General features: G+C 44.7%; 1 protein-coding gene across 6 annotated transcripts in view; it reads right to left on the minus strand.

The window, feature by feature from the left end:
- Positions 1-1,671: 1,671 nt before the first annotated feature.
- Positions 1,672-17,257, minus strand: part of FGF12 (fibroblast growth factor 12) — a 224,307-nt gene continuing 208,721 nt past the window's right edge. For all 6 annotated transcript variants that reach the window (XM_032697750.1, XM_032697752.1, XM_032697748.1 and 3 more), the window contains 2 exons: positions 10,594-10,792; positions 1,672-2,025 (listed from right to left, as the gene is read on the minus strand). In XM_032697750.1, coding sequence (XP_032553641.1) covers positions 1,907-2,025; positions 10,594-10,792 — 318 coding nt within the window. In that variant the 3' untranslated portion in view covers positions 1,672-1,906. The remainder of the gene's footprint in view (positions 2,026-10,593; positions 10,793-17,257) is intronic.

The raw sequence follows: 17,257 nt of genomic DNA on the forward strand, positions 1-17,257 counted from the left end.
TGCGTGGCACCGGCCAGCTGAGGCATTGGCAGGGATAGCAGAGGAGCCTCAACAGCTGAGGTGGTATTTGGCGTGTCACTTATGAATGACACAAACTCTCCCACCCGGCTTGTAACTGCAAGACTTTAGGCTGGTTCCCCTTGTATAAAGTGCCATTCTGACCCATCAGTTCTGTTTTTCACCTCTTGCAGAAGCCTGTGGTCTGAGCAGCAAAGGCTTCCCAGGTGCCTTGGCGAGGGCAGTGCCTGTTTTTGTAACGGCAGCTGTATTGCTGCTGCCATTTGACCCTCCTGCCTGCAGGTCCTGGGTGCTGAAAGAGGTCAGAGACTGAAGTTAATGTGTGTGGCCAGAGAAAGAGGCTTCTGCCCATATTGCCCTGCTTCAGTTCCACCCAGGAGCAAGGGCGTATGGTTCACTGCTGACCTCCAAACTACAAGGAGAGAGAGGTCCAGACAGGAAGAGCCTTGTAAGTCCCCACTAATGCCCTCGTTACTGCAGGTGGGCTCAGTGCTGGGCATCCCTCACCCCACTGCCCTCTTCCTTGCCTTTCCCAATCTGTGAATTCGTTACCTCTGAAGTGCTTCTCCAGCATCTGCAGCCCTGGAATTGGCAAGACACATGCCCACACCCACACCCAGGCTGCTGCAGCATCTCAGGGGGCCTCATCCCATCACAGTCCTGGCAGTGGTAAGGCTGTGGATTAGAGGGTTTTGTAGCCTTGGCTTTGAACATGTGTCAAACATCTTATGTGTGGAGCTGTAACACTCAGGGAGATCCCAGCTGCTGGAAGGACACGGTAGCATGTCCTTGCCCTGGCACAGCTGGACAGGTACAACCACCCATGTTCCCCTACAGCTGCTCCCTCCCCACACCCTTCCTTCCCTCGCTGAAATCCCTGCGTTACGCACTCATACAGCACATGCCTCACCATTTCCATCTGACAGTAAGGATTTCAGTAGCGTTTCTTGCTCTGTTTCCTATTTTAAAGCAAGTAGCTATCTGTCCTTCCCTTTATCTCCTAACTCTCCCCTAATAAATATGATCACTTCATCCTGTGCGACCTGAAAACCCATTTCCGAAATGCCCCCAGCAACTAATACAGTAAAACAAGCTTATAAATATAAATAATTATGATAAAAAGGCATAAAATGCCAGACTTGGGTCAAACATACTCACGGAATGACATTAGCAACAAATAACTACGCAGTGTTTGAATGTAGATGGAAAAAGCTGAATACAGAGTAGCTACTTCATTGCCCATAACTGTCAGACTCCTAATTCGGACAGGCCATATTTTACTGATAGCAGAGCAAACAGGGTCATAATCTATCCCTACCTTTCCTGCTTTGTAAAAAATCCCATCCATCCCCAGGGAAGTAGGGGTGTTAAAAACAGTGGTGTGAACGTGAGGTGAAAGTATAAGACAGAAAGCACAGTCCCAGGCTGCATTTCCCACGTGTTTCTCTCACATCATATGCTAAGTTCAATTTTCCAAAAGCTTTGTTTTATTTTTAAAGGTAACATCTTTATTATTATTATTATATTTATTAGTTGTTATTATTATTATTATGCAGAGATGAGATTTTTTTTTTCCCCCTTTGATCACAGAGCAAACAGTTTGCTTTTGAAAATGTTAATGGAGTCCTGATTTAAAACATTTTTTTCTTCACTTTTTTTTTGTTGTTGTTGTTTGTTGTTGTTTTTGTTTTTTAAAACGTTGCAACAGGCAGGATCTGGGATTCGATTTTCTCGTCCTACACAAAGAAAGATTCTGGAGTTCGCACTCCTAGCCACTACCGGTAGGTCCTGCCTTGCTCAGTTGTCATCGTCTCAGTGTGGTTTCGCCAGGTGGGGTGGGTAGGTGGGTGGGAGGGGAGGAGTTGGAAGAAGGGAGGGAATTTGTCAGCTATGTCGAGTCTTGGTTAACAACTTTGCCTCCGTTCATGGTTGGTGTCCCTGAACTTTTTCTTGAGCGTCCTTGTTTTTCTCCAATTTCATGCAGCGATGGCTCTCTGTACATGCACACTGCAAACAGAAAAGACACCCATTAACAGCACTGAAGTCACAGGCATTCGTGACCATAATGAATTATTTCTTTGTATATGAGGCTGAAATTCCAGCCCAAGACAAACACACACAGAAGCCTCAGTGACCCAGCCATAGATCCTGTTATCCAGCCCTTGCTGCTGCTCCTGCTTCTGTCTCAGGATTCTTCCAAAGGCACAGAGAGAAACAGGGGATTGCTCACAGATAAATCTTTCTAGGTTTTCTGTGCTTTATGATTTTTTCATGTTATATTCATATATATAAAATAAACATTCCAATTCATAGAACCACGTATTGTCTAGAGATGCTGATCATTATCTAACAACAGGTCTAAGAATTACCTGGTTCCCAGCCCTCAATCTCCAAAAAAAGCCCTTGAGAGACTTGAATCAAAACTACACGTGCATCTGAGCCATCCAAGCCTTCTGGGTGTTGAGCTCTGGATACGGAATTGGTGACTCAAGCCCATTTGGTTCCATCAGCCAAGAGCTGAGATCTGCTCTCAGCACTTCATATTTTTTCCTCTGTAAATCAGACAGCCAGACAAGGCCAAGGCCATGAGGGGACACACAGGGATGAGTTCAGTGACAGCAAGCCAGGAGCCATCCCCACTTTGCGTGGTCATGTGGCAGCACCTAAGAACAGGGTGGATGGAGGGAACTTCCCTCCAGACCCTGGCTAAGCAATGTGTGTCCTATAAAAATGTACTTGCTGGAACCTAGACAGCTGGAGAAGGCAACGTCTGCCCAAGGCATGGCTCATGCCCATGTTCCCATGTGCAGCACAAAGCATTTATCCAACTCACCATGTGGACTAAGTCCTCATGGCTGTCCTTGTGCCATGTGAGGTGTGCCAGAGCAGGGGCATGGGCTGAGCAGCTCAATGCCTCACACCAATGGGGAGCATCTCTGATGAGCTCACTGCAAATGTGGCAGGGTGTAGATGTGATTGAAACAGGGAGGCATCTCAAGGGCAGGCACACTGGAGTTGAGAACATAGGGTAAGTTTAGACTGCCAATGTCATGTCTGGATCTTTACAAAAATTAGAATGGAAAGAAAAGATTATGCATTGCTTCATTTTGTAAAGCTGTCACATCACAAACAATGGCACAGAGCTCCAACACAGGATAGAGTCCATCAGGGTTTGGTTCCGGGTAATCAACCAGAACAAAACTTCAAAAATTATCTGAAGTAATGAAAAAAAAGACCCTATCTATGAAAAGGCAATGTAAGCACTTGTATTTATAACCTCCCTTGATTTGCAAATAAATCCCAGCAATTAGAGGCAGACTGCAAATGACATTATTGCTCTGCATTTTTACTCCTGACTAGATAAACAGTTATAGCAGTGTGCAACAATATAGGACAGAGATAAAGTGCAGTCAACTGTGTATTAATAGGAAATATATTGAATTGAATATACGAGCAGTGAAAAAATATTACTTTTCCCACAGAATATTTTTCATGCAAGGCTTTCAAAGCAGTTTAAACACAGACACACACTGGGCCTTCCAGCGTGGCTCAAGGAAGGTACTGCTCTGCCAACTCTTATTGCTACTGGAGATATTTTTGATGAAAATTAGAAAAAAGAGAAAATGAAGGACTTGTCCCATGGGCCTGGGCCAAGATGAGCAATGCCAGGACTGCCCATCATGCCCAGACTATTGATGCTGTCCGCGTGCTGCAAGAACAGTGTGTAGCATGGCAGCAACAGACAGAAAAGGGCACTCACTCTCACTCCCTGTCAGCTGCTGAGCTGCCCCTCACACCTTGGAGAGCATCACTCAACAACATGGTGATGGTGGCAACATACCTAATAAAATCTTAAAGAAAGTATGAAACGTTTAACAACTGAGGAACACCTGTGCCCTTGCGATTTCTTATCCTGAGTTGCAGAGCCTTTGATAAAGCACTGAGGATGTACATCACTTCTGTTACTGACCTTATTCTCTGATGTGATGTTTGCCCAGCAGAATTAGGTGTTTGTAGCAGTGTTGCCTCAGTGCCCCTGACATTCCATACACAAAGTTCTGCCTCAAGTGCACTGTTGCCTTCATCCGGATGTCCTTGGTTCCAAGTCGGAGGTGGAGGAACCTCCATAAGTTCTTCCCCCAGGCAGCTACATGTACGAAGCTCATCTCACCCACACCCATTCCCAACATCCCATCAGGCTGGGCCACAAGGGCTGAGCACAAGCAAAGCCTGCAGCAGTAGCACCATGGCATGTTGCCTTTTCTCAACTCCCTGGCCTGACCATGGCCTTTGGGCAAAAACACTGAGCTGCTAACAAGGCCCACAGAGTAATGAATACAAACCATGTTACAGAAGTAAACAACATTTGCAGCTACCAAAAAAAGGAAACCCTGTATGTAGCAAGCAAATAGGGCAGGAATTATAAGTTTATCTTCCAGTCTAGTGCATGATACAAGTACTGATGTGGGGCATAGTTGGAGGCTGCTTACACTCAGCTTTTCAGACAGAGCTGTCAAAGCCTCTGTACCAGACAGGCTGTGCCAACAAGCCCATGCCAGAAAATCTGTAGCAGCATAACACAAGCATATTTTCAGTATTTAGATACACCTACAGTATCAGTGTATGCAGTACTTACATGGCATCCAGCACAAGAGAGTGCCTGGATATTCTCCTACACAAGAGGCTTCTGCACGTGTGCTGAGCTATGGCCATTGCTTAGCGGTGGCTGCAAATCCGCGTGCACCGCGATACATGGGTGTGCGTGCACATGGATACATGGATGTGTGTGAACATGGACACACGGGGGGGTTTTAAGGACAGTCCAACGTGTTGTGCAACACAGGCTCTTGGACTGCAGCTTGTTACTCTCCGTACTGAGGAAGCTTGAGTGTGACTCACGCACAGAGATGTTAGTCATGGACCGGGGAGGGGGGTGTTTGCAAATGGACTGTTGTGAGTGCCCAGATCTTCCCAGCTTTGAAGTTCATCTTTGTGATTCAGGACTGGCAGCACTCACCGGCAGGTCTCTTTGGTGTTTGTGTGTGTGTGAAGGCACACTGTCCTGTCACCTGCACTGAGGTTAAACTAGCAGCAGTGCGACAGTCAGCATGCCCAGACGCCTGGGAGGTCTGCTGGTGCACAGAGCAAAAGGAGCTTTGGAAGGATGAGCAATTCTGCCAGAACAAGAGTTCCTCCCTGCTTTGCCTTGCTTCTCCCACCCACCCACACCCACACACCAAGCCAAATACAGCCCTTAATGTCTGGAAACCAAGCTAATGCTTTGGAGCTTCAATCAGATAATCAGCTCCTATGCTCTAGATTCCAATCAACACATCCATATTCATGCTTTAATCGGAAAGTGCTGCTAGCTTGATCTGCTGAAGAGCTGCAGGCATTAATGGAAGGGGGTGAATGGCAGTGCCGTTCATGAGCTGTGCCCATGTCTGGTTCTTGTGGCTTTCGATTCCCTGCTCCCTTGCTAACCAGCAGTGCCTGCTATTCACAGGCACATGGAAAAAATTTTCACAAAAAATGACTCACAAACTGGGAAGGACACTAGGGGTAAAAGTGAGGAGGAAGGGCATGGCAGGGACCATTCTTTCTGAAGGCAAATGGAGGGAGCTTCCTGTCACCCACAAACAGCTCAATCTCTTGCTTACATGCTGGCACAGGATCCCAATCTCATTTCTGCTTCCCAGGCATGGCACTGGCACATCACCTACATGATGACATTGAAATCATCCAGGGACTGTCTGAGTTTAGGAATCAATATTTTGTGTCCTGACCCTAGTATTTCTCACTTGGCATCACTGCAAGTTGAGGAGATTCAGAAGATGCAACAGACTCCATTTCCTTTTTCTAGAATATATCAAAAAGCTTATTAAGTACCTTAGAAATACCCCATCCATCCATCTTCACTCCCAGCTTTCCCTGCCCCATACTCTCACAAGTTAGGAGGAACCAAAATTTTTCTAAGCTGCCGTTCAGCAGGTGGGCAGCTCACCAGCCCTGCAGGATCACCACACACTGATGGAGCCTGGCTGGGGTCTGGGCAGGGCTGGGCCCACATCCTCTGGCAGGCAGCCCGGAGACAGGCTCTTCCCCTTGACAGATGCCACAGCTCCGGGTGTCGGTATCTGCAGGAGCGGCTGCATTAGCTAATGCTTCAGTGGAGAGAATTAATTGTCTGAGCAGCAGCAGTCAGGGGCAGGAGGGAGTGAGTGATTAGGCACCCTCATTTTCTGTCTCTAATTACTGTGTTCTAAACCCAGTCCTAGCTGATGCATTTCAGAGGCATTTGAACTCGCATCTATCCAGTGGTAAAACGTGAAAGATGTTGCCAGGTGGAATCACACTTTGTTCAGATAATAAAGGCAGCACATGATGACAAAAAGCCAGCCAAAATCATGGTTAAAATACGTCACATTTGCCATCTAATAAGATCGCTGGGAGTCTAACAGATGAACAAGTGAGTTAGTGTGGGATAGAAAACATACCAAAGCCTGCTCACTTGAAAGACAGACCCAAGAGAGGAGCTGTGTTAGCAAAGACGGATAAAGTGGATGCCCCACCTCTGGAAGTGTTCAATGCCAGGATGGATGGGGCCCTGAGCAACCTGATCAAGTGTGTGGCATCTCTACTCATGGCAGGGCTGTCAAACCAAATGATGTTTAAGGTCCCTTCCAACCCAAGCCTTTCTACGACTCTATGTTTTGTGGATTAAGGTGATACCTTTGTATCATTTTCACTAGGGTTATCGCATCTTCCTACTCAAGAGTGCCTTGTACTTTGCAACATCTGAGGACTCCACATTAAGAAAACTTGGATGTTGCATCCCTGAGGAATCACACCAGGAAAGATCTGGCTGCTTGGATTGTCAGTGATAATAAATGGATCCAGACTAGCCATTAACAGGTCACCTTCATATTTGAGAGGTGTTCACATCATGAGGGCTGAAGCACCATAAATCTGGAGTAAGGGGCTGCTCTGCTGACTTAGAGGGAGGAAGAGATTTTCTGCTTTCTGTGGCCAGATTTGCCACCAAAAATGCTTTCTAGCTTCAGCCAGGTGAAAGAGGAAATGTAGCACTTGTGGGAGAGCAGTGTGGAAATTTTGTCCTCAAGAAGGAAATATAAGCAACAGAGCACATCCACAACAAGAATCTGACAATATTCTCAAGTGACTAGAAACATCTCCCATTGTTTGAGATGGGTTAGGATATTTAGGAGAACAAGAGGCACTGTTGATGGTAGGGTTTGTCCAGCACTAATCATTACAGACACTTAAGGAGACTGAAATTGGTCTAAAACACTGCTTGTTGTCCAAGTGACAATTATACTCAACCTCATTTCTTGTGCAGTCTAGTTCAATCTATATGTCTCCACTTTAGGGCTCATTTAGCTTGAAAGATCAGTGATCAGAAATAAAAATATCAAAAGAAATGTGTTGCGTATGTGTGTTTTTAAGCAAAACTGGCACCACACAGTACATCAACTGCTGCCTACCAGGCTGTTTTCCTTGGCTTTGCCTGTGCACAGATGGGAGAGGAACTTAACGTCTCCCCTGTTATTACTTAGTAAGTTTTTTGTGCTTTCATATTGATTAAGCTTAATCCTATTTCAAAAAACAAACAAATCCTACCAACCAAAACCCAAAACTTTTCCAGTTGGTATCTGTTGACTTTCGTATAGAATACCTACAGCATCCTGGAAATCTACAAGAGTGAAAACATTCTGTGGGTTTAGCACAGCAGAAAGCTGTAGCTGCTGAAAGCCACAGATAACATACATCCATATAGATACCACTGTGTATATATGCACATGCACACACATGTAGTACTTAGATATTACCTGTGAGGATATTTCCTCTTTATGTATTAGTTTTCTGCCCATTTGCAATTTCAACAAGACTTCTGAATTCAGAAAGCAGGACGAAACAACAGGAATCAAAAGAGCTCAGGGAGCAATCTGGGCTTTTTGTGTTTCCTTTCCCTGCAAACACTCTCTTCGCTAAGCTGCTGCACAATTTTTCTGTTCATCACAAACAACTGGGAAGTTTCATCTCAGCAATAACTGCCACTGAAATGGTGGGTGAAGTGATTCCTAGCAATGTATGTGACACCTCTCCTTCCCAGGGAAGCAGATTCCTCCTTGCATACATTCCTGTGTCAGCCATCATGTGATAGGGCTAATGCTGGTGGCAGTACCGGACTGAGAAAGAGGAAACCTGGGGGCGTTTCTGTGGCTGGAAGCTGCAAAGTTCTTGTGGATGGAAGCTGCAAAGTTCCTGCAGATGGAAGCTGCTGCCTGAATAAGTACCAAAGCCCACACGCTGGGGCACGCCACAGCATTCTGCAGAAGGGACATGCAAACAGAGCAAGAGAGTGCTTTGAGTATTTTCTTAGAGTCATGACAAAGAAAGAAGCTGTTAAAACAGGGTAGGAATTGCCCCTTTTCTGTAACATCTCTTCTTGCAAGCTCTGCTCGCGGGGACTTTGATGGATGCAGCAAAGTCACGTGGAGATGAGCGCGTTTTACTCCAACCCTCCCTGCAAGCCTCTGCTACCTACAATGAATCTTCGGCTTGGGAACAGAGTCCTCCGTCTGGAGTCACAGTCCCAGACAGCTGAGTGCTTTGGGAAGCTGACACGTGCCTTGGCTTGGGAGACTGCCAGCTCTTTGATGCAGCAGCGCTCACAGAGGCTGACTGCAAAGCATGTGGAGGAGGGAAGGAGTGGAGGAGCCCTTAATTTGGCTGCCAACTTCTAAAGCGCTCACTCGCTCGGGAGGTTATGTGACAGCTGTGATTGAAGCAAGTGTGGGAGGATGCAACTGCGGGAAAGGGAAGCTCTCGGGCTGGGATGGGTTTTTCAAAATGAAAGCCAGAGCAGCATTTGCTGCAATGAGATCTCTGCTGGGGGTCAGGCACCTCTATTAAGACAAGGCTTTCCATGAGGAGAGCCGCAGGAATGGCCTAGTTTAATGCATGCAGAAGACAACTATTGAGCTGTTCGGCAGACACTATGCATGCTGTATTAAAAAAGAAGCCTGGATTCAAAAGGAACTCACTGATCAGTGCCAACACCCAGCCAGGCAGCAAAGAAATGCCAGAAGGAGCTGAAAACGCAGCTGCGAAAGCTGGCGCTTGCAAAAGACTCTTCTCCCAGCCAAGGTAAAAGAGAAGCTGATGACTGACTCCATGCCTGAAGCAGGCCCTGTTCCTTAGCACAACTCAGGGAGGGCTAAGGGCACTAATCCTACTAGTGCCTCAGAAAAGCTGTTGAAAACAAGCACAGGACAAGCAGCTCCAGGCTATTCTCTGCCCTTTCAACACATCCATTTCCCGTGCAAAGGCCACAGATACTCTGGGAATGCTGCAATGAATTTCTCTCATTGTGCTTTGCTTCAGTGGTCCAACACGTTTTCAACCTGCCTTCCTGAACTGGCCTTTCACTCACACTTGCTTGCCCCTGTGCCTGAGCTGGGAAGCTTTTGAAACAGATACTACTGTGTGGAGTTGGCTGCGGCCTCCACCACTTGTAAGTGGTACCTGTTAGGAGAACATCAGTTCATCCCTTCTCCCACAGCCAACATGGGGATAGCGAGAAGGAGCACAGAGCCATGCAGCCAAGGTCAGCTCCGAACTGCTGTGTCCCTGAGGTGGCAATTGGCAGGTCTGAGATGGGGTCAGAAAGGCATACCTAGTTTCAGGATCAAGAAGTAGTGCTTTTCCCGAGTAGCAGAAAAAAAAGAGTTGTTTCCAGAGTCAAGTTAGTATCTGTTAAGTACTGGGGTCATCACAGTACATCTCTCCATTTATCGGGGGCCAGCCCATAAAAAGCAAAATGCCCTGGCAGGAGCCTGAGGCACACTTCAGCAGTGTACAGGCATCAGCAGGAGGGCAAAACTTCAACTCCATGACTTTCACTGAAGCCTCACTGTGATGAAGACATATGGCGTGACAGCATCCCATCTAACTTTGGACAAGTATGATAAGGTTTCTCTACCCCTGGTGATTAACTAGGATGTCTTTTCATGTGAGAAAAAACAGATTTAAGTCATCTCAGGGTAGACATACAAAGTACATCCACAGCTGTGCTGGTAGGATGCATTTTTCTTGTGTTACTATGAACAGAGTGCCAAAGTCTAAAATCAGGTGGGATAAATCTGGTCTCTACTGACTCTACATGGGACTGGAAACCTACTGAAATACGCTGGCAAAATCCTCACAGAGAATCCAACATTATGATCACTGCTAGATCAGCTTTGAACTGCTGGCTGCTCAATGGCTGATTTTCTTTTCCAGTAATTTCTGATGTTGCCAGGCTTTTAAATTCACCCTTTAGCATCCCAAAGTTAAGAAACCCCTTTGGGACAAGTGCAAAGTTTATTATATGGGAAAGAAAACAGATTAAATGCTAACAGTGAAGCCCAGCACCTATCTGAAGTGTTATACATATTCTCCTTGCTTTCTGGTCTTGCAGCCCAACACCCCCATACAGGAAACCATGAATATGAAGTTGCAAACTCCCCCTTCCCATACCCCACTGATATAGAGAGTGGGTGGATTCCATACCTTCAATAGGTTTGGGTACAAAATGTGATGAGGGTTTGGTTTTTTTCACTCGGTTTCCCTTCATAATTTGACCTTCTTTATTGAGTCCCAGGAACCACGCTCGTCCGGATTCTTGCTGCCGGTACAGCGTGGAAGAATAAATAACGTAGTAGTTTTCAAAGACAGATTCTTTAAATTTGCACTCTGGTGTGAAAACATCCTGCAGTGAGAGAGAGAGAGAAGAAAAAGCAATGGAAGGAATTAATCACTGATCTTCTAAATTAGGCATCATCGAGCGATACACAACAGTCATGCACTGCAGTTCGTTAACAACAGAAAACAACAGGCATCAGCAATGCCAGATCTCAGCAATCACACCCATCTAGAAAACTCCTGGCTGAAAGGCAAGGCTCTCCTTCCCTGGCAGAGCTGCAGTTTGTAGGACAGCCTACAGTGAACGGACATGAAAATTGTGCAGGAAAAGCCAGTAATTTGCCAGGATTTAGACTGGAATACTAAGCAAAATTAGAAAAAATAGAGCTGAGAAGCAGAGACAGCCTTGGTGTTCCTGATGCCTTCCCCTGCCTTTGCATGTACCTTCCCTGTGATGGGGAAGAAATGTGCAATGTTCATTGTCTAAAATATTGAGGTTTCTTCAAATTCTTACAGGTAAAGGGCAGTTTATTGAACCATTTAAGTGGATTCAAAGAAACAGGAGTACAAAAGCAAGTAAACTATTTAATTTCAAAAGCGACGTGAGGAAATGCTGGCACAAAGCCTTTCAATAAAGAGAAAGAAGTAATTTTAAAGATTTCTGGCACAAGTATTTCTTCAGATACTGAGAAGTGGTTCCACACCTGCCCTAGAGCAGAGGACACGTGAGTCTGTCCAAGACATCCCCTGAGCCTATGCTGGCTGTGGGAGTGGCTGTGTCTTTGCCACTTGCACTGGCTTTGCACAAAGTCTCCAGGAGGAAACTACACTGAGTTATGGACCAGAACTTGTCGTGTCCCAGTAACTTTTCAGGATTTTTACAGCAGAGAAGCATTACATTTCTTTTAAAAGAGCTGGCTGGCTGGGGCATTCTGTGGCAATGGGCTCCCAAACCTTCCCTGAGTCAGATGTGGTTGTTAGTGGGTTAGGTTTTCTTCCCAGAATTCGATCTGGAGCAGAAAACTTGTCCTGGCCAAATTCTCCCACTAGGTTCTTAAAATCTATGACATCCTTGCAAAAAAAGTTCAAGCTGCAATGAAAATGCATTTTCTAAAGCAAAACTGTTTTTAAAAAAAATCCTTCTAATAGGTCCCAGACAAGGTGAGTGAAGGTAGGTACTGCTACAGGCGAGCGATGCTCCCTCCCAAGCCTTTGCCACTTCCAAGTCTTTGGGAGCTTCCATTATTGCCAGTGGAAAACCCATGACCAACATCTGAACAAAGCCTCTGGAGTAATGCCACATATTTACTGCAGACCTTGCTTACGAACAAACATTCTGAACATTCAGCAACACTCACGTATGTGTTCCCAAGCGATTTTGGGGTTATATAAAGTGTCGCTGGTCTAACAATAAATCCAGTGTGCAACAGACCCGTGGATCCTTGCAGGCTTGAAGCCACAGAAAATAAATCACAGCAGAAAGTGCAGAGCTGTGCTGCACACGTGAATTTGGCATCAATCATTAGCACCACACAGATAAAAATACCATCAGCGCAACAGGTCACATTGCCCTATCTGAGGGAGTCTTCTTTCCTGAAGAAATAAATATTTTTAAAAGAGAGTGAAACGTTAAGGGAGATCTAGATGACTTAGAGCACTATAAAATGGTGTTTGAAGTAGTTTCTCCAAAGATCAGTGTTTAAGCATTCCTTAAATCTGCTCTTTGTCTCCAGGCTTTGTCTTGCCTGGGAAGAACACAGCTCACCCGGGAGCCGGGCAGTTTGCAGCGGCTGCCTGTGCTGGCTGGCTCGGGGGCACCCCCTGGCATCAGGACCAGCCAGGCAGCAGCTCTCAAACCAAACTGGACAACTCAGTCTCCTTTCCAATGCCTTCATTACCCATCAATAAAAACTTATCATGCAAATTTCCTTTAGGGGGACTGAAAAACTGGTAGGCTGTGAAGGTTAGCTCCCAACTTGACCAAAATACGGAATTTGCCGTGCATGAGATATCTGGATTTTCCTCTTCTGTTTCAATTTCAATGTGGAACTAAGACTATGTTCAATGAGGAAGAAATATAAAAGCTAATGAATTTTGAAAATGTTGTTTCAGAAAGAAAAAAGATATTTTAATTAAAAGTTATTGAAAATTAAGTTTTCAGCTAAATATCTATTTTAAAATTACTGCAGCACAGTACTTTATGACATGCAGCAGTAGTTCATAAAAGCAGACGCTGTATTGTATATCCACTTGTACCAATAGAGCAGTAAAATTCTTTTATTATTTTAAAGCAAATGTATGTAAAGACATCAACCCAATGAAGATTTAAGAAAAAAATGAAGAAAAAAATATTGATTTCCTTTAAATGTTTAAGCTCCCCCACAAGCAAACAAAAGTGTCCCATGGGTTTTGTGAGTTGGCTGGTTGATTCCTCATCCCCCACAATTCAGTTGAAATAGCACTTCAGGACACAAACCATGGCAACACCACTAAGAAACACCCCAGCTCTGTCCCTTCGGCAGCTTAAAAACCCCACGGATTTGACAGCTAAGTTCTAGTTAAATAATACTGGTTTTATTCATTATTATCCTTCTTCTTATGTATATCACTTGACCAGCAACAACTGTGCCATGTGGGGACAAACACACCAGGATGCAATTCGTCCTACCACCAAACTGACATTCCATGGGGACTTTAGAGGTTTGAGCACCACAAATCCTTGGCACGGTCACTACCACGTATGGACTTGACACAGTGAGTAAGAGGATGGAGAAAGAAGAACCATATGTCCAGAAAGGATACCAGAGGAGCAGGCTACTCTTCCAAATCTCTTTAACATGCAAACCCTTACATTTTTCTTCATTGATATCTTCTCGGTGGCCAATGGCAAGCCTTCAGCTACAGTGCTTCATCAAGTTTCATCACGTGCCTTTTGCTGATGGCTTTGGGGCTACCAATAACAAAAGGCTACTGGGATATTAATGGCAGAAACTCTGTACAAGCTTCACTGTCAAAATTAATTGTGGCAATTATGTCTAATCAGGTGGGAACTGCTGTTTCAATTGTCTTGGGCTGAGAAGAGCTGGGAAGAAAGAGGAAAGTGCAGGTGTGCACAACAGGCTTCACACTAACAAAGCAGTTCGTAGCAGCCACTGCTGAACAGAACTGAAATCTGAGATAACCGAAGGTATTTTTGAAAAATCACCGATCTATTGACCAGACCTCTGGGGTATGCAAGATTTTCTTTTTATTTCTTTGGTTTAATTTATAAGACAAGGTCACTGTTGTTCACTGTTGCTAGATGGGCAGACCTGATGTCCAATACTTTCTCTTCATCCCACAGATAAACAGAGGCTAAACACCGGGGTCATGAGCACCCACTTCACTTCCTCACTTGCTGCAGGGACTTTTTGAAACAGGCTTATAATATACCCCACTCAATTATTTTTCAAACTCTCTTCTTGATTGAAACAGCACGATCAGGTACAAGACAGTGAGAGGACAGATGGCTTCATCCTTTAATCACCGGTCTTTTTTCAGTCTTTAAACAAAGAAATAAACAGTGACTCTATTTTCTGCACAAAGACCATAGAGGTCCCCTGTCAGGACCATCATGAACTCAGCTCACTCAGAAATCCCACCAGTTCTCCTCATTAAAGAGCATACTGGTGATTTATAGTAAAAAAAAAAAAAAAAGGAAATTTCTCTGGTTTAACTTCCATGTAAAATATGTGTCTTTGAATGAATTACTTTTGCATACAAAGTGAATAAATACATTTATTTGTTTACTACTTGGAGATTTAGAGCTGGAGGTATTTTGTTAAATGTCTACAGACATTACTGAAAGTGGTTTTGAAAAGCAGATTTTTTTTTAATTGTTAAACTAAAAATCTGCATGAAATATTTGTAAAAGAAATGTTAGTAATTTACATGCAAAATGACTAGCATCTGCTTGCAACTTGTTTTTTGCATCTCAATCCAATTCCTCGGACAAAAGACAATTCTATTAAGAAGAGTAATTAGATTTGCTTTGAAAAAACAAACATAGGTCTGGTTTGTGCTAACTCTAGTTTTATTGGAAATTGCACAGTCTATTAAAAAAATCCACAATAGCTTTCACACAGAAAATTAGGCAGATCACATTCAATGACACTTGGAATCAAAAGGAGCTAAATGGATGCAACTGCCATTGGAGGGCAGGGGCCGAGATCCACTGGGTCAGACCTGCTCAGGGAGGGTATAAGGTACCATGATTGCCCCCAAACTTATTCTTGGTGTAGAAAAACAACATGTTTAATTTAGCCTTCACCCCAGTAGTGTCTTCTGCCATCTGTAGATGGAAATATGGATGGGACTTGCAGGCACAAGCCAATCTCTGCATCACTTGGGTCTTTCAGGGAGATGTTGGGAATGCCTGACCCCATCTGCCTCTCACTGCTGCACAGGCCAGGGGCGGTTTGTGAGAGGACAGATTTTTTTTCCTAATCCACCTCAGCTTTCACCTGCCCTGGTCAGGTAGATCTAACCCAGCCTCTGGGCCTTGAACACAGAGTGTTTGATGGACTCTCCTTTGCACTTCCGTACATCTGTAGAAGTTCCACAGACATCAGTGCAGAGGCACTGCTGTCAAACCTGTGGACATGAGACTTCAGGGCATTCAGAGATGTACTGCCACCCTTGGAGGTCTCAGCTGCTTCACAAAATGCTGACCCAGCCTGGTGCAGTTCATAGTGCTGCCAGGGCAGTGGACAGCCCTGGTGCTGCTCAAGAAAGCAGTGCCAGCCCCTGCCATACCAGTCTGGGAGCATCCCTGCCACTAAACATCCTCAGCTGGGAGCTGCAAGGAAAGGGTCCCCTGGAAGCAACAGCATGGTGCTTCTGTGTTCTGATCATGACAGCCAGCAATTTGCTCCCCAGAAACCCCCGATGTTTCCAGACCACGGCAGAAACGGTGACAGGTTCCCATGTGCAATGCTCAGGGCCAGCCAGGCAGTCAGCAGAACACTGTCACTAGCTGTTGTATTCAAATCCAGCTGCTCACTCAGTGTTCCCCCAGACTGGGCTGCTTGTTTGTATTGCTTACCATTTCCCTAAAAACATTCTCAAAATTGCCAGATAAATAAAGATCTCTTTTTTTTTTTTCCTCAAGATCTCCTTTTATTATAACCCAAAGGAGAAGAGCAAATACACAAATCCACAAGCAAACCTAATGACTTAATAAATTTAGTCACTGAAACTAGAAGCAATAAAAGAAAAAAACCATTCTGCAAGTAGTTTGTGCCACAGTTTAGGAAAGGGATGTTAATTATGAGTGTTGAAATATCTAACTAACACACTCCCAGAGTAACAGTTTTCCTTTGTTTACAGCACTTATGGGTTTCTCTTTTATGTTCTGCACAATTACTGAGCCAGATTTTCAGATGGGATAAAAGCACTAAAATGCACCAAAGTCTATGGCATGGCAAGGCTTCCCTCCCAGAGAATCTGGCTCAGGATACTTACTGATGTTAGTCTTAATACTTAGAGCTCATCAACTCATTTAAAACATATTAAGTAGGAATCATAAATATCAGCACAGCTATCAGCAGTGGCATTTCATTGTGGTTGTGGAGGCAGAGCATGGCACGATTGGATACTGTTCACTACGTCTGTATAAGTGCTGTTCCATCCCAGGAAAAAGGATGGCATTATAGAAGAGCATCTGCTTTATGGTGTTCTTTACCTAGTAAAGCCCATTCTACATTCCCCACTGACCTCATCTAGAGCAGGGTTTTATCAACATCCCTCTGATGCCAACAGCACTGAGAAATTCAGCATTGAAATCAGTATGGAAGGGCAAAGGCACAGGATTCTTGAAGACATTTGGGCTTCCAGGTGAAATGCAAATGCGTGATTCCCATTTAAACCCATGAAAGTTCAGAGGCTAAATATGTCTTTGAATATCTGAGATTCTGTGACCACAAACCTCATATCACAGCACTTGATCCCAGTACACTCTTATTCCCAGGACAGGTCTTTACCATGGAGATTCTGTTCACAGGATAAGCCCTGTGCAGACCACAGCAGCACTCCCACAGGCAATGATGCCTTGCACAGAGCCTGATGGAGTTCACTGCCTGCCTGCCTCAATGTAGCTTCTCCCATGACATAGGGTTGCATCTGTCTGGGAACGCTTTAAAATAATTGTAGCTGAGCTCTCTCTTGGCATGCGACCAAGAACCACAAATGTGCATCCAAACTTTACATCTCATCACATCTTTGTCCAGATGGCAGGTGATATTCTACTCTTCACACTTCACTTTTCCTCCTCCTTCTAGCTACATAAGAGATTGGTGACAAGTCTTCTTGGTGGCCTTTTAGAAGTAGGAGAGAGCAGATACGATTTAAAATAACAAGCTGCTACATGGGAATGTACAGCCCCGCTGCAGAGCAGAGATTCACTTGATGAGGTAATATGGTAACTGCAAGTATTCTGACTCTGCCTGGACCATCTGTGGGCTGGAGGGAGCACATTTTCAAATAAATCACCATC

Source organism: Chiroxiphia lanceolata, chromosome 10 (assembly GCF_009829145.1).
Source record: "Chiroxiphia lanceolata isolate bChiLan1 chromosome 10, bChiLan1.pri, whole genome shotgun sequence".
In the NCBI taxonomy this organism is placed as follows: Eukaryota; Metazoa; Chordata; class Aves; order Passeriformes; family Pipridae; genus Chiroxiphia; species Chiroxiphia lanceolata.